At 35.8% G+C, this 18,381-nt stretch overlaps 5 protein-coding genes across 8 annotated transcripts; 1 reads left to right on the top strand and 4 right to left on the bottom strand.

The window, feature by feature from the left end:
* The first annotated feature begins 895 nt into the window (after positions 1 to 895).
* On the top strand, positions 896 to 3,979 carry LOC17895619. The gene is made up of 13 exons (XM_006301914.2): positions 896 to 1,180; positions 1,395 to 1,492; positions 1,569 to 1,655; positions 1,731 to 1,860; positions 1,951 to 2,020; positions 2,099 to 2,295; positions 2,384 to 2,526; positions 2,612 to 2,803; positions 2,888 to 2,978; positions 3,052 to 3,220; positions 3,303 to 3,413; positions 3,495 to 3,591; positions 3,679 to 3,979. Exons 1-13 carry the CDS (start codon positions 1,076 to 1,078, stop codon positions 3,737 to 3,739), a joined length of 1,551 nt encoding a protein of 516 aa, XP_006301976.1. The 5' UTR covers positions 896 to 1,075; the 3' UTR covers positions 3,740 to 3,979.
* A 111-nt stretch (positions 3,980 to 4,090) lies between these two features.
* On the bottom strand, positions 4,091 to 5,389 carry LOC111832031. Its single transcript, XM_023788189.1, has 2 exons — positions 5,171 to 5,389; positions 4,091 to 4,390 (listed from the first exon to the last, which is right to left on the bottom strand). The coding sequence occupies exons 1-2, from the start codon at positions 5,273 to 5,275 to the stop codon at positions 4,304 to 4,306; spliced, it is 192 nt and encodes a 63-aa protein (XP_023643957.1). The 5' UTR covers positions 5,276 to 5,389; the 3' UTR covers positions 4,091 to 4,303.
* A 1,780-nt stretch (positions 5,390 to 7,169) lies between these two features.
* LOC17894460 (protein SIEVE ELEMENT OCCLUSION C) lies at positions 7,170 to 10,144 on the bottom strand. Its single transcript, XM_023788098.1, has 7 exons — positions 9,768 to 10,144; positions 9,593 to 9,691; positions 9,073 to 9,510; positions 8,800 to 8,941; positions 8,578 to 8,699; positions 7,973 to 8,455; positions 7,170 to 7,884 (listed from the first exon to the last, which is right to left on the bottom strand). The coding sequence occupies exons 1-7, from the start codon at positions 9,915 to 9,917 to the stop codon at positions 7,321 to 7,323; spliced, it is 1,998 nt and encodes a 665-aa protein (XP_023643866.1). The 5' UTR covers positions 9,918 to 10,144; the 3' UTR covers positions 7,170 to 7,320.
* A 383-nt stretch (positions 10,145 to 10,527) lies between these two features.
* LOC17895593 (E3 ubiquitin-protein ligase RGLG5) lies at positions 10,528 to 13,658 on the bottom strand. Of its 4 annotated transcripts, none has more exons than XM_023787409.1 (12): positions 13,590 to 13,658; positions 12,859 to 13,128; positions 12,679 to 12,763; positions 12,465 to 12,605; positions 12,264 to 12,377; positions 12,073 to 12,170; positions 11,876 to 11,955; positions 11,690 to 11,795; positions 11,465 to 11,592; positions 11,204 to 11,372; positions 11,062 to 11,118; positions 10,528 to 10,971 (listed from the first exon to the last, which is right to left on the bottom strand). In XM_023787409.1, exons 2-12 carry the CDS (start codon positions 13,084 to 13,086, stop codon positions 10,891 to 10,893), a joined length of 1,287 nt encoding a protein of 428 aa, XP_023643177.1. In that variant the 5' UTR covers positions 13,087 to 13,128; positions 13,590 to 13,658; the 3' UTR covers positions 10,528 to 10,890. The 4 variants fall into 4 exon arrangements, with proteins under 4 accessions (XP_023643177.1, XP_023643178.1, XP_023643176.1 ...); XM_023787410.1 differs by having other exon boundaries at positions 12,859 to 13,136; positions 13,590 to 13,607; XM_023787408.1 differs by lacking the exon at positions 13,590 to 13,658 and adding an exon at positions 13,351 to 13,463.
* Positions 13,659 to 16,876: 3,218 nt separating this feature from the next.
* Positions 16,877 to 18,381, bottom strand: LOC17896042 (GDSL esterase/lipase At5g03610). Its single transcript, XM_006301251.1, has 5 exons — positions 18,318 to 18,381; positions 18,008 to 18,214; positions 17,564 to 17,838; positions 17,173 to 17,479; positions 16,877 to 17,082 (listed from the first exon to the last, which is right to left on the bottom strand). The coding sequence occupies exons 1-5, from the start codon at positions 18,379 to 18,381 to the stop codon at positions 16,877 to 16,879; spliced, it is 1,059 nt and encodes a 352-aa protein (XP_006301313.1).

Here is an 18,381-nt window from a genome sequence, read left to right on the forward strand (position 1 = left end):
TTCAAAAACTTTATGTGATATTTTTTTTTTTTGAAAATTATTAGGCCTTGAATAGTTATGGATTTTCAAGTTTTGTTTTTTCAAAAATCTACTTTATAGCCGATCAAAATTATGAGATTTTTTTGAAAAGAAAAATAAGGAATCTGGATTTTTATGATTTTCGTCAATTTAAAAGAAAAATCTATCTAAATCTATCTAAATCTATGTTTTATCAGTTTTTCATTTTAAAAAAAGTTTTTTAATTCAAAAATTTAAAACCATAAACTAAAATCTAAAATCTAAAGACCACTAAAAAACTTGAAAACATTCATGGTCTTATTCTCTTATTTGGAACAATCTCATTGCATATTCCAAATCTTGTGTATATTATTTTACATGATATTTTATTAACAAATTTGATGTATACATGCCGTGATGCAAATATAAGAATTCTAATTTCTAAACTAGTTTTTAATATAAAAAAAATTATATAAAAAATTTATAAAATTATCGTTTTTTGGCTATAAATTTTCAGTTTGTAACGTTTAATTTCACTATGAGAAAGTATAATGGTGCATCTCACCTTTTAGCAAAATATAATTGTAATATTATTACTTTTTACTCTAACTGTTTTAATTCGCTAATTTGGTTCTCACAACAATTGTATCATGATTACATTCATTAATTTGGACTTCAAATTACATAATGAATGCTTTCGAAGGATCAATACGAAATTGCGAAGTGATCATTGTATGTTCTTCATTCTATTATACATACACAAGTCAAAAACCAGTTTCACCTTTTAAATTTTACAATTTACAAGCGGTAATTTTCAATATATTTTCCTCTCTTTTTGAAAATTTGGTACCCACTGAAGAAGAGGGAAAAAACCCTTTCATATTTCCCAACACCACTCCCTATGTTTTCTCATCTTCTCTAAATTCAATTTCTCAAAATCTTCATAAAGTTGCTCCTTTGCTCTCAGATTGAGATTCTGGGTTTTCTCATATCCTTCTTCTCCATCGATATTGTTCTTCGGCCTCTCTTCTGTTCCTCAAATTTCGAATCTTTTTTCATCTGTATTTTTCCCGTTGTTATGGCTGTTAAGGGTGAGAAAACATCGAAGCGCACCACCAATCCCGGTGTTCGAGTCATCGGAGGAAGGATCTACGATTCTAGTAATGGCAAAACTTGTCACCAGGTGAAACTACGACTCTACGATTTCTCAAATTAGTGTGTTTTTGCGTTTGTTTGATGCTAAAGACTCGATTTTTTTTTTGTTTGTTTGTGGGTCTTTAGAATTTGTCTGTGGCTTTAGACTCAGTTTGGCTGTGGGATTAGACTTGATTTTGTTTGGAATATGATATTAAAGTTTCGATTTTAATATGTATAGAGGTTGGCTTGTTTGTTTGCAGTGTCGACAGAAGACAATGGACTTTGTTGCATCGTGCAAGGCCATGAAGAAGGACAAGCTGTGTACCATTAATTTCTGTCATAAGTGTTTAATAAACAGGTTTGTTTTCTTGTTTCATCAAATGTTTCTGAGATTATATGTTCTTATTATGTGTGTGTTTTGATGTGAATCATAGGTATGGTGAGAATGCAGAAGAGGTAGCAAAGTTGGATGATTGGATGTGTCCTCAGTGCAGAGGCATCTGCAATTGCAGTTTTTGCAGGTAATTTACATGTCTTTGAGATTGAGCTTTATCAATTAAAGAGAGTTTTTTAAAATGTTTGTGAGGATTCGACAGGAAGAAACGAGGGCTCAATCCCACTGGGATATTGGCACACAAGGCTAAAGCCAGTGGATTAGCTTCAGTTTCTGAGCTTCTTGAAGTTGAAGGGAGTGTTAACTTTGCTTATCAGAAGAAGCCAAAACTGGTACTCAATACAACTACACAAATCCTGGTTTTTGTCATCTTTAGCTTCTGGTGTTTTATTATGCTTACTTGATTAATATGGTTTCTGCAGGATGTTGATTCTACGGAAGACAGTTGTGGCAACAATGACTCTGTTCTTGAGACAGATTTCAAAGTAGCTGGTGAGAAGTTGAGATTTTTGTTTTGAATTTTGTCTTATAATATAAGGAGAGGGTAACAATTTTTGCGGTTATAATCAGATGTTTCTAAGGAGAAGACGAAAGTGGTGGGCAAGAGCAAGACAGCCAAAGCCACTGACAATCTTGAAGAGGAGATTCAGTTTGAGGCTCAACTGCCACAGGGTATAAGCTTGACTTCTATTTCAGGCATTGTTATACCCACTGAAGATGCTGGAAATGTATTCCAGCTTTTTGAGTTTTGCTCAGCCTTTGGAAAGGTATAATAAATTTTCTCTATTTCTTCATTACTAACTTATGATCTGTAATTGTTACTCACAATCTGCTTCATTGTGAATTTCCTAATAGGCTCTTGCTTTAAAGGAAGAACAAGCTGAAACTGTCGTTCGTGAACTGTTCTTATGTGGGCGTAACACAAGGAGACAACAGTACTGCTCTATTATCCCAATGATGATCCAGTTGTTGGATTTAATATCACAGGACAGAGAGATGTATGAGTGATTTTCTTCTGTCCTCAATAGTATACATGTTTTTGTTTGTTGCTCCAGGTTTTGATTCATTCGTAACTGGTTACAGGTCTTTGTCTCTAAGTGCTACTGACAGCAGTTGGTTCACTGCTATTGGAGAGATCTTATTGCAGTCAGAAGTTTCCTATGATGAGTTCCCACCTGAAACTTTTGAAGTGGGTCTTGCTGAGTACGAGAAGATGGATGCATCAAGAAGGCTCAAGCTTCTCAATATCTTATGTGATGAATCACTTAGCACACAGTATGTAAATCTCTATATGCCAAGATCACCTTGTCTTGTAGTTCATGCTTCGTTATGATTAAACTTATGTGTAAAATTTTCCAGGGCAATGAGGAACTGCATTAACAGCCAGAGTGCAGAGTGGAAAGCAAAGGACAAAGAAGCCAAAGAAAGGGCTGCAGCCGCAAAGGAAAAGGTATTTTCTATCTTTGCAAAGCTGGTTTAAATTATTAACTCTTTGTGCTTAAAAGATTGTTTTTGTCTCATAGGAGAAGCAGCTCAAACAGAAGATGCAAGGTGATGTTGCCAAAGCCATTATGGAGAAAAACCGAGCTCCATTGTCCATTGAAGAACATAACTTAATTATGTCTCAAATTAGAGCTGAAGCTAAAAAGGCTCATGAAGAAATGGTGGAGGCAAAGGGCATGACATCTGGAAGTAAGACTTTTGCTAATCGTCCAACAAATGTTGTAGTAGATTTTTTTTTGTTTTTGTTTAACATGATGAAATCCATTTGCAGCGATGCTTATATGTGATGCGCGTAGAACTGAACCAATCATGTTGGAAGATAATGGTCTTGTTCTCTGGAAATTGAAGTGCTACAAAGAAGAACCAATTTTCTTGCTTCAAGGTTTGATATTTACTAAACTCTCTGTTCATGTTTCTTATGCAAATGTGTTTAGTAATTAATCTCAACCTTATTTATGCACAGATCTAGGAACATTTGATGGTTTATGTCCAAATGAAAAATGGTTAGCTTTTAAGCCTGAGCAGAAGCCAGAGATAGAGAGCTATATCTCTTACAAGAGGTATCATTCTCATAATGAGGCTAGTAACAGTGATATTTGGATTTTGTACTGTTAAAATGAAGATTTTTGTTTGCTTGTGTTATGTAGGAGGCTGATGCAAACACAGAAGAACACAAATCTGGAAATGAATGCCAAAGCAGAAGCATAAGAATCAGCACTAAATACCAACTCAAGAGCTCAACATTTCTGAACAACCTTAAAGCTTATTATTTTTTGTGTAAGAAAAGTAGGGTATGAGGATCGGCCAATAACTCATTTCCTATTCTCTTTTGATTCTTTTTGTGTTCTCTGGTTCAGTTGAGTTCTTTTACATTGGTATCGATTGACTGTAACTGGACAAGTTTTTTGGTCCAATTAAAAACTGAAGGAGGATGATATGCTTCTTCTATGTTTCACATGTACAAGTTACTTAGTTCTTGCAGTTGTCTGAAATCTGCTTGACTTGTGTTGGCATGAACATGAAATCCATGATACATAGTTACAAAACAAGTGAGAAGAAAACAAAAAAACAGAACAAAATGCTGATACTTCCCACTTGTTGTACTTCATTAGTTAAGAAGAACAACAAAAACGCCATTATTCATCATCATCCCACCACATTCAAAAGCATACATGGTACTGTTATTTTATGCAAACTCAATTTTGGTCCACAAAAGTAAGAAAAAATGTGCAGGAAGAAGTGATCTGATATGATTCCTTGAGAAAAAGAAGATCAGGCAAGAGGATCCTCCTCTCTAGCTTTCCGCAGCAGCTCTGCTCTAACCCGCCTTACCTCAGCTTCCTTCTCCAATCTTTCTTGCTGCACATAATGACGGATTTATCATCAGATCACTACTACTTAATTCCAAGAAGAAAACATATCAGTGAGATGTTTTTCATATTCCTAATCACAATCTCTATTTGAGCTTTCACAGCAGCAAAAACAATCACAAACTGAATGTAGGAAAAAAACAATCACAAACTGAATTAAACAAATCAAACAAAAGTTAGGCTAAGCTTAGCTTCCAGCCATCACATCTTAACATGATATTTAACGAAACCTCTAGGCCAAACAAAATTGTTGATATCCATGATCCTAACACTTGTGAAAACAACCACTAATGATGGCTAAAGAAGAGAACATATCACTGAGCTGTTTCTTATCCCTTATCACAATCCCAATTTGTGCTTCTACAGCAAAAGTAATCACAGATATTAAAGTAAGCAATCAAACACAAGTAAAGCTTAAAGCTTTTATAGTCCAACATCCCTTAATCTAGCATTTGAGTCATCGAGAGTGGTAATCATGGTAAAGTTATAACAACAATTGCAGAGAGTGAAGAACACTAAAGACACTTGAACAAAACCAAATACTCCATGGCAATGTACTTGTATCACCAAATCAACATAAAATTACCTAATTTCTAGAAACACGATGAATCTAGGGTTTGACCTAAATCCTAAATCCGTTGTCACATTCGCTCCAAGTCGAAAAAAACAAATTCATACAATTGAATCCAAAATGAACACAAAAAGGTTTCAGATTTCACATGGAGAGGAAGCAAAGATGAGCGAAGAAGAGCGAAGAATCAAATAAAACCTTCTCGTCTTGATGAAGAGCGATCCAGACATGAACTTTGTCCATGGATTGCCAAAAGGCGAACGCTGCCAATGTCATGCCAAAGTAGGTCAAAACCTTCACCATCTTTTTGTAGTCGTCGTCAGCCAAATCTTCTTCCGCCGTAAGCTTCTTCTTCTTCGGCGTCGTCGTTTCTCAGAGAACAAAGAAAGAGGGGGAGTCGCAGATCGGGCCAGAGATGATGATGGTCTTACGGGGCAGAGATCTAATGAGGGAAGATACACCTTACTAAGTGTGTTTTACAACAATCTCAGATTGAAATGTCTCGCGTTAACGCCACGTGTCTTTATCCTGGTTGCTGAACTATTATTAAAAGGGGGCGTTTTCTTTGTATTTGCTTAGAATATTTAACTTTAATATTTAGTATTTTCTGAATAATTTAATTTTCGCAAAATAACCTTAATCCAGTAGCAAATAATAAGTTCGTTGAGAATATGCACCGTTACACCAAAAAACCGTCTTTTGTTCTTATAAAATATAAAGATTTGTCTAATGAATCGGTTAGTTGTGGCCGAATACTAACAAATAAAAAATTATTTTTCTTCCTTTAATAATTGTATTAATATTTTTTATAAACTACCTACATGATATGCTACTCTATATTTTTGTGTAATTTATTTTTTCTTGCAATTAATATTTAAGGTTTTGTAAATATAAATGTTTACTCATTACGAGTAGTCTATATATTTTTTTAAACTATATATCGTAAACTATTTGTATTCAGAGTGCCAGACCAAGAATCCTATTATGCTATAACACTCAAAGTATTGTCACAAGTCTTTGTTCAAACAAACAAATTGTTAGTTAAGTTTTTTGAGTAACAACATATTATGATACTACTACATTTGTAGATGATTCATTATCCACAATCCTAAGTAACTTAGTGAGAAATACATTATGACTCTCATTTTTTGACAACTGTAATTTTATTAAAGTTAAACATGGAGTATTTCCTGGCAATAATTAGAAAAAAAAATGGTAAAGTTCAATTACCAAACATATATATTGAAATGGGCTTGTGAAAATATTTTCTGATGAGGCCCAATAGTATAGGAGGTATTTAAAAAAAGAAAAACCTAGGCCCGTTTAGAGACATATAATAGTTTCCCTCATTCGAAGAGAGAGAGAGATCACACAAATCGGAGAAGAAGAAACCCTAAGCTTCAAAATTCCGATGATGCCGCCGCTGAAGAGTCTGGGATCCGTCGTTGCGCAGGTTGGGAGATATGTTGTACGCCGGCGCAATTTCTCGGCATCGACTACTGGTAACAATTGTACTCACTGCTATGATATATATATAATAGTGTGTTATTGAAATATTTGTTAAATTCTTATCTGAAAAACTTCCCTGTACTTCCTTCGAAACTAGAAGACCATGGCAGTGAGTACAATTGTTACCAGAGTCGATGCAGAGAAATTGCGGCGACATACAACAGATCTCCCAACCTGCGCAACGACGGATCCTAGACTCTTCAGCGGCGGCATCATCGGAATTTTGAAGCTTAGGGTTTTTTTCTTCTCTGATTTGTGTGATCTCTCTCTCCGAATGGGGGAAACTATTATATGTCTCTAAACGGGCCTAGGTTTTTCGCAATGATTATTACAATATTACGCTAATGCTAATGCTAGTATCGTATGAGTTCATTATATTCTGTCACTCACAAACTACTACTCGAATCACTCATCATATCTTTTGCCTTCGTTTCACAACCTAAATTTTCTGAGACATGGCCAGAACCTTTGAACTAATCCCGCTGAGATAATCATTTGCATTTAAGCAACAACTTGTATTTGAACTTTTTGAATACAAAGAACTCATGTCTTGAAGCATTTAAATCTCTCTAGATGCAGAGAAGAATAAGAAGGACCAAAACAACCCACAAAACTAAGACACTGAGGCAAATCACTATAACAAAAGTTTTAACAATTTTTAGAATTTTTTTAAAATATAACAGTGTTCTCCAAATCAACCTCGGTTATCCTAAAATATCACATTTGCCTCTGTTTGTTCACAATATCACATTTTTATTATTGAAAAGAAAGCACCACATAAAAGAGAAAAAAAAACATATTATTTTTGGGCGTCACTGTTAAAGTAACGAGGCTGTGATTTACTGATACGCGACAAACTTTTTCATTGGCCGTTTACATTTCTCGCACGTGACAACTTTCATCGTCAAAGCTTCGTCAAACGGAACAACCACCGTGTGAGTCAGTTCACACGGCTTCTCCGCCGCGATTTCAATCGCCTCCGTGAAACCCAATCCCTTCGCGTACTCTCCCCACCGCACAACCGTACTCATCCTCTCTGCCAGCTTCTCTCCGTCAACCGTCACCGCTTCTGATCCTTTTCCGATGATCCCCCAACCCTTGTGTTTACCGTAATCGAAGTCGAGAAGTTTCGTAACTTCTTCGAAAACACGATCAGGTTTCGATGGTTCAGTTCGCTTTAGTTTGGATCGTTCGATGCTTTCTAATCGTAGCCAAAAGAGTTGTTGAACTGTAGGACTGAACAAGATTGAGCTCTCTTCCATGGCTTTTGTTCGCTCGTTGCTGAGGTAAACTAGCTCTAATTGGAACCCTAGATTCTGAATCTTTCTTGCTAGTGATACAAATTCATCAACCCAATCCAAATTCTCGCTTCCGAATATGCAGATTTCACTTCCTTGTTTCACCTGATTCATGGAGTTGAACAAGAGTCTCATCATCACAATCTGATCAAAAGAATTTAAATTTTTGAAACTTAGAATGAGAAAACCTTACCCATGTTTCATATGCAGGATGAATTCCATCAAGCAAGAGCTGCGTAGACCATCCATGTTCTTCCCAAAGCTCATCTTCTCTAGTAACTGAGAATGGATATGCTTTAACACCCCATATCAATACCATATCCATGGCATTCATGTTCACAAACTCCCCGTTAGAATCCATCACTACCACCATTGCCTCGTCGTCTCCATATTGCCATTCTCGAATGAAAAAGTTGACTATTGTGGAGCTCATCAACCATGGCTGCCTTACTGAGATCCACGGTAAGGAATTGGAGTAGTAATCAAATATTTCTTTCTCTTCGTCTGTCCATTTTTGGGAGGATGGTATCGGAATCCATATGATTTCGTAGTTTTGTTCTGTGTTGGTGCTGGATGGATGATCATATAACTGTTGAAGCAGGAAGAAAAGTGGCTCTACTGGTGGTTTTGATAGTAGCAGCAGTATTACTTTTTCTTTCAGCTCAGTTATTGCTATCTGTCGTTGGATGATAAAGAACATTCTTTGTACCTCATTTTTATGTAAAGTAATAGAAGAGACAGGAAAAAGAAAGAAACAAGAAAGGAACATGAAAAAAGAAAAAGGATAGTTCTTTGTACTTGTCTGGAGTATTGTTGAAGTGGCAAATCATCTTGTAGAGAAAAAAGTAGGTGGAGTACGTCTTGGTTGTCTTGATGGGTGCCTGTGTTAATGTTTCTAAGCTTTCGATTGATTTCTTCCTCTGTAGACATAACAACGGAGAAGCATCATCAGAGATGAGTTTTGCTTTTAATAGAAGCTCTGCTTTTGGAAATTGACATAAGAATGTTTGAAAAAGTTACCTATTTGTGTGCTGCAATCGTCTACCTGCTTGTTAAGGCGGGTATGTAAGTTGAGCAACTGATATCCCAAACTAGAAAGTTCTCCTGCTGCTCTTCTTGATTCCGTTGAAAGTTCATGGGCTGATTTTCTTGTTTCTGTTGCCTAAGTATATGAGAGAATTCCTTGCCATGAGAAACCTACATGTTGACTACTAATATGCTGCAAACAATTTCTCTGCTGCTCTTCCAATTTAATTTTTCAAGGGAGATAAAAGAAGGGTGGATAAAATGCACCTGCTGGGTTTGCTTGAAATAAGGTATTTGCTGCAGGCATGCAAGCACACTTTTGACAACCCGGTAAGTAGCCAAATAAACATTAAACAAGGTTTTATCCACAATGTTGTTGTCTAGCTGCACTTGTTTAATTGGAAGTCTTTCAAATTTAATAAGACATTTGGTTACATCCAGCATTGCTCTAACGAGCAACGTCAGAGACTCTAACCATGGTCTTAACTTGGTTCTCTCATTAGGCAGCTGGTTGAGTGTTGCAATAGATGATGCGACGGGTTCACAGGAGGCTAGATGGACTGGTAGCAATAGTCCTCCATATGCTGCAGCAAGTACTCCTAGTACTAACACAGCTTTTGCATCCCATCTGTATTCTTTCAGAAGATCGAACAAAACCATTGTTCTTGTCTGGATCTCGTTTTGTCCTATGCATGGACAAAGCATCTGCAACCTAAGAATTTCAAGATTTGCGGCTCCAGGAACTTTCCAAAAAGAGTTAATTTAAGAAGAAAGGATGGTCATTTACCTGAACAGAGATTCTGGAGATAGCGTATGGTAGTGTTTCCTTTGAGTCAAAAACTTGAACGTTGGTGATACAATTCTCTGTCATAAGCGGTCTAGAAACCTGAAAGTTTAGTGGCAACGTTATTACCATCAAGACAAGTCTTTAAAGAATTGGACCCAAGGGAGTGAGATCTCACATCATTTTGCAGAACAAAGCTCAAGATGGTTTCTACTTCTTGAAGCAGCATTTCGGAATCAAGCCAGCGACCATCTGGATCATGGCTACGAAGTAGTTGCTCAACTATGATGTCTTCATTTAGAGCAGAGATGTCGCTTCGGAAATTCATGGTAATATGGTTGTTTGTTGTGTTGAAAAGACTGTACTTTAGATTTTTGTTTACTTAACCACAAAAGGATGTTTGCGTGATAAAAATAGTAGTAGGGTCCCTGAAACAGAAGATTGTTGAGCAATCTGACTGGGAATCTTATTCAAAGACTTGGAACATGGCTTTATCTTTTTCAGATTTGAATATCTTCACTTCTTATCATTGTCGTAACACTTTAAGTGATGAAGAGCAAACACTAGAGTTACTCTTGTTAACAGGCTTATCCTAACCATAACTATAGTTTATGGTCTGTAAACCTGAAAGAATGTGTTGCATTTACGGAACTAATCTAACATTGAGGAAGAATAAGAATAGCAGACTCAGCTTGGGATATCTTTGATTAAGACATGACCTCCAATCTTGTTCATTACTGGGGAAGAAGACCAAGAAAAGTATATAGAAAAGTATATAACATCTTAGTACAGTATGAACAGTAAACAAGTATTCGATTGATCAAAACCAATAGAATGGTTTTTGTCCCTTTGCCATTTTTCGTTAACAGTTACATCATTTATGAATCTTTAGCGACAGGATCCATAAGATGTCAATTATGGCAGTGAGAACAGGACCATTTTGGAGTCCTGTGTTAAAGACTAGATGTTTTGGACAAGAAAGGTATATATGTTGTTTGATACATCATGGGACCATTCAAGATTTTACATTCTTCAGTAAAAAAAATTGTAACAGCAGAGCAAGGGTACTTTATTTACGAGAGATAGAGTCTGCTGTCTACTTTTCATGTGCAATGAGAATGCAAAACTCACAACAGATTATCTACACAACTTTGAAAGGCGCGGTGACTGATCGAAAATCATTCATCGGTTATTCCGCTCAAAGTAAAAACTGGTATGTTGGTGAAATCTAGTTTGGATGATGTTGGCTGTGAAAGATCTCAGATCACCTGCGGTTCCTTCAGTTCTTGAAGAGAGTTATCTTAATAAAGCTTGATACGAACCGTGATTGAGCTCCTGCAAATGGGGCAAACACTGAGGTCGTCTCCACATTCTGAACACGTCTGATGAGCAAAATAAGAGAAAACAACGGAAAGTTAAGGATTTTGTTTCAAGTGTGATCCTTAGAACGCAACTCAGGAATGGAAATGCACCTGATGACCACAGTTAAAAGCCAAGTTCTTTGGATTCATAAGACATACGGGGCAAACCTGTTGCAATGAAAATCAAACAAATAGATGTTAATAGCAGGAAAGGATGATCAATGCATTGTTTTTGTTTCTTTGTGAACCATACCTGGCCCTCATTAGGAGCAGTTGAAGTTAGTGCAGAGGAAACACCATTATCATATGGTCTGTTTCCAAAACTGGTTGATCTGGAAGTTCTTGGGCTGTTGCGCATAGCTTGAGTAGCATAAGCTGGTGGTGGAAGCGCAATCCTGTTTGGACTGTGTCCAGTTCTTTGTCTGCGAATTCGCAGCAAGGAAAGAACTTAGTGATTATTGAGATCAGTTCATCAATGCTGCAGTGATGCACTAATGTATCTGATATTACTTACCCGAGTAAGCCTAGCTCGAGGGTGGCTTTATACTGAGACGGGATCTCCATCAAGGCAGAGAGCGCAAATTCTGCCTCTTTTCTTGCTGGATCGATGTTCTTCGACATAATTTCCGTGAAATTCACAAACTGAAATTACTCAAATAAACAAACCAAAAACCTATTAAACTGCCATGAAGAGACAGGAAATATCTACACTATTGCAGAAGCTTGTTGGTATAATTACCTGGAAATTGTCAAAGGCGCGAGCAGGAATGTTGTCATCAAACTGTCTCATGGTGTCCCAGGGACCATCTCCAACACCGACAAGAACTATCGACAAAGGATATTCACTGCAATGGAATCCATCATAACTGAGAAAGATGCAGTTTGAAAATGGATTGTCCGCAAAGAAATGGTATTTTTTTTTTACCTTGCTCTTACTATGGCATCAATGGTTCGCTGCTCTTGTGGACTGATTCCACCGTTCTCTGCATCGACACTTTGTGTCACCTGTCAGAATAAAAGCTCCAATGGTAACTATACAAATGTCTGAGAATGATCACAACTAAAGACAAATAGGTACAGATGCAAGAACTTTCTCCAGTCAAATATGGTTCCAAGCTTTACCTGTCCATCAGCAATAATGAGCAGAACATGGTACTGGCCGCCACTTTCTTCCACAATTGTCATGGCCCTTTCAATGATGGGTGCAAAAGATGTTGGACCTGTTAAAGAACCGGCAAAATATAAGGAAAAAGTTGAGCAAGAGTCAGAACAGAAGACAGGCAGAAGAAAAGGGCTAATTCATCTCACGCAACCTGAGAGGCGAAGCTGGGGAACAATCTCTCTGTAACACATAAGGACTTCTTCAAACCCGTTACAAAACGTATCATTGGGATTGAAACTGAAGACATCTTGATCATGGGTACTAGCTGCATAATCAAACCAATCTTAACATCTCTGATAACATACTAAACAACCGTTATATAAGAAAAAGACAGGGTCTTTACGGTTAATACCATCTCCAAATCCATAACAGGGGATCAAATTATCCTCATCGAAAACCGATAAAGTCTTCCCGATGATGGAAATAGCTTGCTGGTAAGGGTTTGGTGTTGTTCCAATGTAATGCAGACACTTCCTACCAAATGATCTCGCCCCTGAATCAAATCACCTGAATAAGCTTCCAGATCAAAGCAACCTAGACTAAAACATTGAGATAACTAATCTAACCTGTCCATTCGTTGCTCTTGGTGACATCTATACCAACAATGAGATTCGAGGACTCCAAACCAGCATGTGAAAGAGCAGCCGTAACCTGTCAAAGAAAAACAAAATCAACAAAACACCAAAAGAGAAGAGATTTTACAAACCAGGACATACATAAACAAATGATGGATACAATGATCAAACCTCATCTATGGAGCGGTAGTTATCAGCAATCCGTGAATACTTCCTCTCAAGATTCTTGGGAGTTTGTCTCCCAGAATTGTAGGAGGAGACAGGAGACGCAGATGGATGGTTTGGTGTGTAATAAGAGCTGTCCCAAGCAGTAGAATAAGAAGAGCTCCCGGACACACTACGTTCATACCTCCGATCACTTCCTCCCCTAGTCGAGTCTTTCGAACTGCTTCCTCCCATCCAAGACAACCAAATCCAGAACAAGATGAACAAAACAATCGCCTGCAACACTTCAAGCATAAGTCCACAAATTTCAAGTTAACCCAACAAACAAAGTAGCCTCCTTTATATAATACACACCCATACCAACACAGTAACACGCATATAAATATATGAGAACTAATTGACTTTGAAACAGACACAAAGTTTGGATTTTTCCATCAAAAGTCTTCACCTTTCACATTGTTTAAACATGTTTGACTCGGTAAATTTCACATTCATTACCATATTAATAAAACTAATATAATCTGAGACAGTCGCTTTCACGACGGACTATACACATCGCCGTGAAATACAAGGAAACTCTTTGAGAGATTTTTCCGGCGAGAAATGATAAATTAAAAAACAAGAAGACCCAATTCGAAGATTACAGGAAACAAAGGGAGTTACGAGTTGACTCATTCAAAGATCGAAACTTCTATTGTAGTCTTAAAACTAAACGAAGACAGAGACAGAGACGTTACCTGCAAAAACCGAAGAATCTGCTCAAAGGGTTCTCTCTTGTGTAGTAGAATTTTCAATCAAGAGATATATGTAAATTTATTTTTTGAGGAAATATGTAACGTTTATATACGTATCTATTTATTTTTAGAAAATATATATATTTGTCGTTTTTATTTGATTGACCAATACAATATTTGTATTTCTGGTCCTTTGGAATTGGATTTTTAATGTTAATCTTTATCTTCTTCATCTACACTTTGTAGTATCACCAATTTTTTAAATATCTTAAATTTAGTATTTAGTTGGTTTTAAATATGGTTAGTTCAATTATTTAAAATTGAATGTATTTTAAGGGAGGAGATCATATATAATTTAAAATGAGCTATCTCCATCTAGGGTGTCCACCTCAATACAATTTTCTTAAGAAAATAGTTTTCTAATATTGCATCTTTTTAATTTATTAGTTAGCTTTATATATGGTCAGCACAATTTATTATCATAAAAATTAATTGATGAATTTCAAAGAATATAATAATAAACTCTCTTCATCTACAATGATATTTAATTTCATCCATCACCAATTTTTTTCTTAAAATAATATATTATTTAATCTTGGTGTTATTAAGTTGGATTAGAATATGATCCCAAAAATTAAATATTAAGAATTCATTTTCATAGCAATGTGGACATAAGAAAAAAAAGAATAAAAATGCTCAAAATCAATCTTATTTACTAAGTAATCAAAATATTTTGAGTACATAAAGGTATTTACCTATGTTTTTTTTTTGGGTCAAAATATTTACCTAAGTTCACCTTTATATTATCAGCTAAGAAATACATAATCTAAACTCTAAACAATAAATAATTAATCAAGTGTTAAAAATATATATATCTAAAAAATTTTAAGACAAACTTATACGCAGTTATATGTATAAGTCATGTTGTCACTAAAACGTCCAAATTATCAAGTCTTGCTCCGTATGTAAATCACAAAAAAAAAAATTTTATGTAAATCACATGTAAGGATTGAGCTGTGACATTTTGTCAAAACACGTTCTTGGTATAAAACACATGATATTAGATTTATGTGATACACTGATACATATACATAGGTGGCCCAAATCAGAGAAAACTGATCAGAGATTCAGATGCACTACTGCCATAATTAGCTTTGGATTTTCTATAAATACAAAAATGGAATCTTCCTAGTCTATCTAATCAATACATCTTTGTAGAGGAAAGTATACGAAACGATGTATATTTATGATAATTTAATGGAACAGCAAAATAATTAAGAAATTGGCTTTGGTCGGTTTTAGTCGTAAGCTATGACGAAATGAAAACTACTTTAAATTAGTATTTTTCTTTTTTATTAAGTTAGTCCCTCGACAGTAGGGGCTCTAAGGATCAGTAAGACAGTAACCATTAGTTATCAAATATGATTTTGTTCTTGACCTAGAATCATATATTATATCATTTTCTAAATAATAAAAAGGGTTATTTGGAAAATAGAAAATTAGTAGGCTGGAAAGGGTAGTACACTTCATGACGAAGAGAGGTTTTGTGAGGTGTGCCGCCCTTCTAATATCATTTTCTGATGCGACTTTGTTCTCCATATGAAGTATGCATGCACATATGCCTTCTTCGCGTATCCTTATCCCTTATCCTATAGTTCATCAGCACCATTACATTACACGGATACTGGTATTAATTTCATGTTTCAAGGCATGCAATAGCTGCCGTCGAAAAAGTTATGGCTATTTCAAGTACATATGCCACGAAGAAGATCATAGATTCATGCATGTTATCTAAAGGACTAGATGTCACGTGCAAGCCAGCCAATATATGGTGATTGCACTCTCTACTTCCATTTGATCAAAGGATTGTATATAGCGCATAAGATGCAAAGTCCTTTCTGAGTATATTGCGCTACGTTTCTAAGTGTGGCATACTACAAAGCTAGCACGATAGCTATTCACTTAGTCTTTGTCAAGTGGACAATATTGGTTTCATGGTGTGACTAGTTATTCTATCGTGCTATATATGTGGTTTTTTTAGCGTCGCTCACTCACTCTTATACATTTTTATTGAGATAAACTTATATATGTACTAATGTACATATTGGAACGTCAGTGTATGTGGTTCGTTTGTTTCAACGTATGTTTTTTTCTCCGTTTTGTATTTTGTTTTTGAGTCTTTTTTTCTTTTCTTTTTTTCTGTTTCATACATGCATAATTAATGGCGTAACTCAATCCTTTGAATGGTTCAAACATTGCATTTTTTTCTACGAAACTTCCATTGATGTTTAAACCGGCAATCAAAGCTTATATGGATGAGTTCTTGTGAAGTTGATTTTCAATAGATAAGATATAATTTTTTTTATATATACATAAATACAATTGTGACACTTTAATACATATCCTTTTTCAGAAAGATTTTGTTTTCATGTCTTTTAGTTGATTCTAGAAGTTCCGAACCAAAACCTAGATTAGTCATTAGAGCTTACGGAAGAACCACGTATTCTTGCATCGTTCATATATGTATCGTCATCATTGTTATAATTTAAAGTCTTCATGATATGTATGTTCATGTCATCATTGTTATTAATTTAAAGTGATATTGAAAATCCAATGTTTATCATTAAGGATTTTGTTATCGTTTAGAGTCATGGGAAGAAAAGGATCTGTATATTACATTCAGCTTTAGAAGTTATCATCCACACGATATACTGTAGAAAAGAAACCTTAAAAGCTAAAACTAAAAGGAGTATATTCGTCTCATACATCTCTTTTTTCATGGTTACGTTTTCTTACATATTTGCCATATTGGCGTATCATAAAATGAATCTCTAAGCAAATACTATAACGATAAATCTTAGTATGCCTTGTATGATGTGTATGAGACCTACTGTGCAGTCCATAATAACTGTATTAAAGATTCCTACCTAAGAGCAATGAACAGTACACACAACATGATCTGATCCTTCCCTAAGTAGTATATACACATGCATACTCGTTAAGTAGAAACAGAGTGTAATACAAAGTTTTATTTCAATCTTCTTCTTTTCTTTAGGTTTCACACTTCACACTTTTTATTCTTAACACACAACAATACACACAGATAGAGGCACAAAGCCTTGCAAGCACAAAAGAAAGAAGTTACACTCAAAAGATGGAGATATAACAACTACAAGAGAAGAAAACACACTCAATTAATTACATTATTAAGAAAGCAAGAAAGCATTTTTGAAATCTCAAACACATTTCGGTTAATTTATTCGATCAACGATGATAGAACTGGATGATTTTTAGGCTTTCATCAAAGACGCAGTTAGATTTTTGCCTAAAACCGCGTAAACCGATTTCCATCCTTCCTGAGTAGGGTGAAGTCCATCCCAAAAGAAAGCAGATGTAGGATCATCACATAAGGTATAGTTCTTCACACCTTTCTCATCCACAGCACCACATATTCCTCCACAACACTCTTTCAACGGAGTTTCAAACTTGGTACTCCCTACATTTCCATAAACCAATCACACAACAAGTTAAATTCTTGAAAATATTGAGTTTATATATATAAGTATGTTGTTCTAATTTTTCTTACCTGGAGTCTCTCCTTTGTTCTTGAAGACAGTCAAGAAAGCGTTGTAGTAATCAATAACCATGAAAGTGGAATCTTTGGTCTCCTTGTTAAGCTTGGCCACTACTGACTGCAATAAGTTGTTGTGAATGATCACGGCAACGTTTATACGATCCTTGCAATCAGCAACCAAAGAGCCTTTGGAGACAACAGGGACGCACCCGAGCGGCTGCAATAACGGTATTGCTATCTTTTTCACTCCCAATGCATGGATTCGCCTCAAATTCACCTCGGTTTGATCTATGACTTGCTTCATATACGTTATAAATCCCTGTAATAAAGGATCAAGTAAACTCTCTAGCTATTCTCATCATTAGATCACATATTACAATACAATCAAGAACCTTAAACTTACAGGTTTATTTGTGCCATTTCCAAGGATGTAAGTTATGTAGTCGTTGCCAGCAACACTAACGAGAGCTAGGGAAGAAGAAAGGTCGGATGGTGAATAGACATCGCCGATGAGTTGTTCGAAAAGATTGATTTGATAAGTCATGGTCATATTTGAATTTATAGTTTCAAAGACTCCGGTTCCCCCAACTCCAAAATTCATCCCGTACTCTAACCGTTCATGTCCCGCGTAATCTTTCCATTGGTAAGGAATGGGAGATTTTAACCCCAACAATTTGGCTGCACCCAATAAGTAGACCATTTTTATTACTAGTAATAAAGGAAAAATATTTGATAACTATATTATAACGTATGTTTTTTTTTCACTAAGAGGTTGAAGTGGATCCCTCGCTAAAATTTATCTATTGTCAATGAAAACGTTTTAAACGTTACGGTCGGAGAGGTGTACCTAGATAATCGGTAGAGACGCGGCCGTCTGAGAAACGGCCGGAGGGTTTGCGGGGGAATGTGATACCATAAGGGACTTCCCATGAAGGAGCGTCATGCATCTTAATGTTTCCGGTATCGACGTAAGAATCACCAAACACAAAAAGCTTCGTTGGACGACCTTGCAACTTCTGATGATGATGAACATGCTTACTTGCACTGATGTCTCCTGCCAAAAGAAAGATAAAGAACAATTTGTAACTTCTTAAATTAGTCATATCGATTTTAGGGAGTTCGTTCTGGTGAAAATATACAAGATAATTGTGAGTTACCAAAGAGGAGAGAAGAGAACAAGAAGAGTAATAGAGAGACGAAGAGTTTTATCATGGAATCCAT

Source organism: Capsella rubella, unplaced genomic scaffold, assembly GCF_000375325.1.
Source record: "Capsella rubella cultivar Monte Gargano unplaced genomic scaffold, Caprub1_0 scaffold_2, whole genome shotgun sequence".
Classification (NCBI taxonomy): Eukaryota; Viridiplantae; Streptophyta; class Magnoliopsida; order Brassicales; family Brassicaceae; genus Capsella; species Capsella rubella.

Excerpts from the sequence above, each read along its gene's own strand:
- LOC17895619 (XM_006301914.2), top strand. The coding sequence starts at position 1,076 with ATGGCTGTTAAGGGTGAGAAAACATCGAAGCGCACCACCAATCCCGGT. Across the intron at positions 1,493-1,568 it reads CATAAGTGTTTAATAAACAG|GTATGGTGAGAATGCAGAAG; the intron begins GTTTGTTTTCTT and ends TGTGAATCATAG. Across the intron at positions 2,021-2,098 it reads GACAGATTTCAAAGTAGCTG|ATGTTTCTAAGGAGAAGACG; the intron begins GTGAGAAGTTGA and ends GGTTATAATCAG.
- LOC111832031 (XM_023788189.1), bottom strand. The coding sequence starts at position 5,275 with ATGGTGAAGGTTTTGACCTACTTTGGCATGACATTGGCAGCGTTCGCC. Across the intron at positions 4,391-5,170 it reads CTCTTCATCAAGACGAGAAG|CAAGAAAGATTGGAGAAGGA; the intron begins GTTTTATTTGAT and ends CATTATGTGCAG.
- LOC17894460 (XM_023788098.1), bottom strand. The coding sequence starts at position 9,917 with ATGAATTTCCGAAGCGACATCTCTGCTCTAAATGAAGACATCATAGTT. Across the intron at positions 9,692-9,767 it reads GCTTTGTTCTGCAAAATGAT|GTTTCTAGACCGCTTATGAC; the intron begins GTGAGATCTCAC and ends CTAAACTTTCAG. Across the intron at positions 8,700-8,799 it reads CGATTGCAGCACACAAATAG|AGGAAGAAATCAATCGAAAG; the intron begins GTAACTTTTTCA and ends TTATGTCTACAG.
- LOC17895593 (XM_006301466.2), bottom strand. The coding sequence starts at position 13,146 with ATGCTTGAAGTGTTGCAGGCGATTGTTTTGTTCATCTTGTTCTGGATT. Across the intron at positions 12,378-12,464 it reads CTGTTATGGATTTGGAGATG|CTAGTACCCATGATCAAGAT; the intron begins GTATTAACCGTA and ends TTGATTATGCAG. Across the intron at positions 11,593-11,689 it reads GCGCCTTTGACAATTTCCAG|TTTGTGAATTTCACGGAAAT; the intron begins GTAATTATACCA and ends GAGTAATTTCAG.
- LOC17896042 (XM_006301251.1), bottom strand. The coding sequence starts at position 18,381 with ATGGATTCCATGATAAAACTCTTCGTCTCTCTATTACTCTTCTTGTTC. Across the intron at positions 18,215-18,317 it reads GTTCTCTTCTCTCCTCTTTG|GAGACATCAGTGCAAGTAAG; the intron begins GTAACTCACAAT and ends TTCTTTTGGCAG. Across the intron at positions 17,083-17,172 it reads GAACAAAGGAGAGACTCCAG|GGAGTACCAAGTTTGAAACT; the intron begins GTAAGAAAAATT and ends ATGGAAATGTAG.